The sequence below is a fragment of the Mus pahari genome, chromosome 9, assembly GCF_900095145.1.
Source record: "Mus pahari chromosome 9, PAHARI_EIJ_v1.1, whole genome shotgun sequence".
In the NCBI taxonomy this organism is placed as follows: Eukaryota; Metazoa; Chordata; class Mammalia; order Rodentia; family Muridae; genus Mus; species Mus pahari.
Window position 1 is genome coordinate 86,904,668 of NC_034598.1, and position 4,354 is coordinate 86,909,021.

A 4,354-nucleotide genomic window follows, 5' to 3' on the forward strand; every position below is an offset into this window, starting at 1 on the left:
GCCTCGAACTCAGAAATCCGCCTGCCTCTGCCTCCCGAGTGCTGGGATTAAAGGCCTGCGCCACCAGGCCCGGCTGACAATTTTTTTAAATTAATATTTTATTTGCTGGGTGTGGTGGTGCACACCTTTAATTCCAGTACTCGGGAGGCAGAAGCAGGCAGATTTCTGAGTTAGAGGCCAGCCTGGTCTACAAAGTGAGTTCCAGGACAGCCAGGGCTATACAGAGAAACCCTGCCTCGAAAAATCAAAAAAAAAAAAATTTATTTATTTACATTTCAAATGTTGTCTCCCTTCCCGGTCCCCCTCTCCTTTGTCTCTAGGTTCTAAGCAACCCTTGACAGATGTCTGTCAGTCTTTCAGATGTCAGTCTTTCAGACATTATCTCTGAAGTTCCCACTGTTTCTGAGAGCTTGCCCGACAGCAGTCTGGCCAGCCTGTGCTGATTTCACATGCCTAGCATTTTGCACTGCGTGACAAGATCTTCCACATCAGTGCTGCTGCTCACTTAGATATTGATCAGCTAACAGCTGATTAAATGAAGCATCACGAAGTAAAACTGAAAAAACTTATTTTTCAAATCTCTTGAAATGCCCATAAGTGCCTTTTTAAGTTTAATAGAACAAAAATTCTAACTCTATTTTTCCAAATAAAATTACATGGCAGATAACACAGTAAAGTCCAGACAGAAACAAGCATGCAGGTACATTGGGACACATACACACACATATATGTGAAAATAAGAATTTACCATTCCTGGAGCTCATGCATGTGCAGAAAACGGTTCCGATACTCTCTTGGCAGTTCAAACTGGGAAGGTATGGGAAACATGGACTCATAGAAGTCCCTGAGAACGGCCTTCACTGTCTGGGCATCTTTATGGTTGTGGTCAATGTTGTCATTCAGACAAACAAACTTCCTGAAACAACAGTGAGTTAGTGGTCACCACACACATGAGCCTGATCTAGTAAAGTAAGAAATCTGGGTTCCAAAAAATACTTCAGTGCGACAGCAACCCTAGTTGGCACACTCGCTGACATCACTCCCTGGAGGAGGAGTGCTTTGTAAAATGTCCTTGCTAATGCCTTCCCTGTAAAACAAGAGAACTGGAGCGGATAATTCTGAAAGACCCATGTCACGGTGGGAATAAATAAATGACGTCCGTTCAGTGCAGCCACATGTATGTGCTCAGTAAATGAGTTTGCTGGCTACACAGTTGGGGAGACGATGAGTAAGCGCCCAGTGCAGGTGCTTTTGACCTGACCGCTGTATCATGCTCTTGTAGATGGTTGACACAGAGATGGGGCCCATCAGTGTAGACTCTGTATCTCCAACCAAGCTGTGAGCGGCTTGAGGTCAGCAAGAACAAGGTAGAATGGGGTGTCTGTTCTTATCTCAAGTTTTCTTCAAGGAGAAAGTCACAAGCTGAGGTCCCATTAAGATTATGATCAGTCGTGACATCAACACTTTTGAAAACAACAATTAAAAAAAAAAATCAAACCAATTTAATAAAACCTTCAGACCCAACTACCAATTCTTGGAAAAAATAAAGAAAATGTAGGGCTAGAGAGATGGCTCAGTGGTTAAGAGCACTGACTGCTCTTCCAGAGGTCCTGAGTTCCCATTAACCACATGGTGGCTCACAACTATCTGTAAAGTATACTCATATAAATATAATAAATATATATTTAAAAAAAATAAAGAGCATGTACGAACAACTTCAGAACTCACAGATAGGACAGTGTGCTGGCGCACACCTTTAATCTCAGCACTAGGGGCAGAGGCAGGCAGATCTCTTGAGTTTGAGGCCAGCCTGGCCTACAGAGAGAATTCTGGGAGAACCAGGGCTACAGAGTGACCCTGTCTCAAAAAACCAAAAGCAAACCACACACACACACACACACACACACACAAAGAACAAAAAAGGAAGGAAAGAGTTAAAAAGAAAATTAGCCAAGCATGGTGGCTGATGCCTGTATCTCAGCACTCAGGAGGCTGAGGTGACCTCCATTGAGTTCCAGGACAGCTTGGGCTAGTGAGAATTTGTCTCAAAAACAAGTTACAACAAAATAAAAAATAAAAAAAGCTAAGAAGCTCCAGCTGTGTGACCGCCAAGGAGTTGCCCCAGCAGTTAAGAGAACTCACTCAAGTGACCCATGCTAGGAAAGGGACTCGTCCAGCTGCCGTGGCAACTGCTCAGGAGGAAACAGAGAGTGACAGCTGTGTACAAGCCCCCTGACTCCATCCACTCGGCACTACAACTGGTGCCACCCACCTCTTAGCAGTCTGGGCAGGCCCTCTGTGGGGAACCAACAACCGAACTCAAGGCTCCTGCTTCTTTGCTCAAACCCAGCTGAACTACTATGTCCTTTACCCAGAAGCCTCTCTGCCTACTCCAGACTAAATACATCACTCCTCTCCCTCTATGCCTGCTTGTTCCCTTGTAAGTCTTTTTTACTTTTAGAATTAAAAGAATTCATACCTAGGGTTTTTTCTGATGTCGTCCAACTGGCCAACTACATGAGAAACATTGGTGCGTATCATCTTGAAAGCGATTTCTTCCTCTCCCATGATTTCAAACCTAATTGTCAAACATATTTCAATAGTTAATAAATACATGGAAACGGAAAACAACATTTCAATAGGAAAAGCATTCCTGAGTATTTATTGGACTCAACATGAACAGAAATAAATACATCTTTTAAGATTACTAGAGGAACCTCTAAACGACTGCACAATTAATAAAACACCGTAGAAGCATAAACACGCTGGGCCTTTCTAAGTATCAAGCGGAATGAAGACACGTTCACTCCTTACCTGTATTTGTTCTTGTCTTTATACGCTTTGTGGATCTTGTCAGTTACTGGCTTACAGTTGGTGACGAGACTCTTAGTGACTGGAGGCTACGAGAGAACAGTGGGTCAGACAGACATCAGGGCAAGCGAGACAGCAAGTGAGGCTGACTTAAGGAGTCACCAAGGGTCTACTGAGCTAGGGACATACTGAAGGGGAAACGGCTCAGGAGCCCAGCATCCTGTCCCCTTGGCTACTGTCTTAGCCATGTTCTTGGGGTACACCTAAGCTATGTGAAGAGACAATGGGGCTGGCAATCCACGGTGCCTACCTTCCATCCTGAGGAGAAAGGGTGTGTTGACAAACACATGAAGAAAAATTAATTACCCATCTTTGGCCTAATTAACTATTGATTTTTCTGTCTTCTTAGACAGCATCACTAGTAAGTCCTGACTGGCCTGGCACTGAGAAGTCCCAGGCAAACTGATATTAAATTCATGATTCTCCTGCTTTTGATTTCCATGTGGTGGGATTCGAGGCCAAGGACCACCAGGTCTTGCTTATAACAGATGTTAAAAAAAACAACCCAGAACAAAAACAAACAATCAAACAAAACCCAAGTCAGTGACCTGTATATGCCTTTCACCGTATTAGCTTTGCTAGAACTGGTATCTGGGGAAATTTTAAAAAGGAGTTATTATTTAAAAACTCTTCTGAGAATGTTCCTTAGCTGGTATAATTAGTTAGTTAATTCTATGTTTTAAAATGACTTTATTCTCTCTAGAGGCAGAAATGCCTAGGAAACCTCTTTTCACCAATTAAGAACATCCCATGAAACAGCTGTTTCTCTTAGAACAGGTGATACAGATGGTTGTAAACCACCACGTATGCACTGGGAACTGAACCCAGGTCCTCTACGAGAACAAAAGGTGCTCCTGACAACTGAGCCACCTCTCTACCCTAGTACTTTTTTAAAAAAATAGAATTTTATTCTGATTATGAGTTATTCATCAAAAAAAATATGAAAAACAAAGGAAGATACTAGTACTAAAAATCTGTGATTCAATATATCTTTTGAGGTGTGCGTGTTCTGTGTCTTTAAGTAGGGGATGGACTGTATTTAGGAATTTTTGATAATTCAACTCATAAGTATGCTTCCCATTTCCCTCCTAATCAACTGATTTTTCTCAGCATTTTTCCATATATCATATGCACGACTTACAAAACCATGCTAAATACTGTATTCTGTCTGTATGCCCTCCTATCAGTTCTGAGGTGCACACATTTCAGAAATGGAGACATCTCTTACAGTTAACAATCTTTGGATTACTTTGGACAAGTGATGTTGCAATGCATGGGTAGAACCCATTGCTGTTCCCCATAACACCCAGGAAGGGCCAGCAGTGCCCATCTGACATTTCCTGGGAGGGTTCTGGTCACTACTAGTCACCAGGAAGTCTGTTCATGGAATCTAAGCAGCCAGTCTAAACATGTGCAGAGCGGGAGAGAGTCTAAGGCAAGACGCAGCTGTGTTACATGTGCACCTAAGCAGCCAGTCTAAACA

The 4,354-nt window shown here is 42.7% G+C and overlaps 1 protein-coding gene across 1 annotated transcript in view; it reads right to left on the minus strand.

Annotated features, from left to right (window-relative positions):
- Gnptab (N-acetylglucosamine-1-phosphate transferase subunits alpha and beta) overlaps positions 1-4,354 on the minus strand; it is a 71,227-nt gene that overhangs the window by 6,155 nt on the left and 60,718 nt on the right. Inside the window, exons 17-19 of the mRNA XM_021204748.2 lie at positions 2,815-2,900; positions 2,480-2,578; positions 749-916 (exon numbers count right to left, since the gene is read on the minus strand). Coding sequence (XP_021060407.1) covers positions 749-916; positions 2,480-2,578; positions 2,815-2,900 — 353 coding nt within the window. The remainder of the gene's footprint in view (positions 1-748; positions 917-2,479; positions 2,579-2,814; positions 2,901-4,354) is intronic.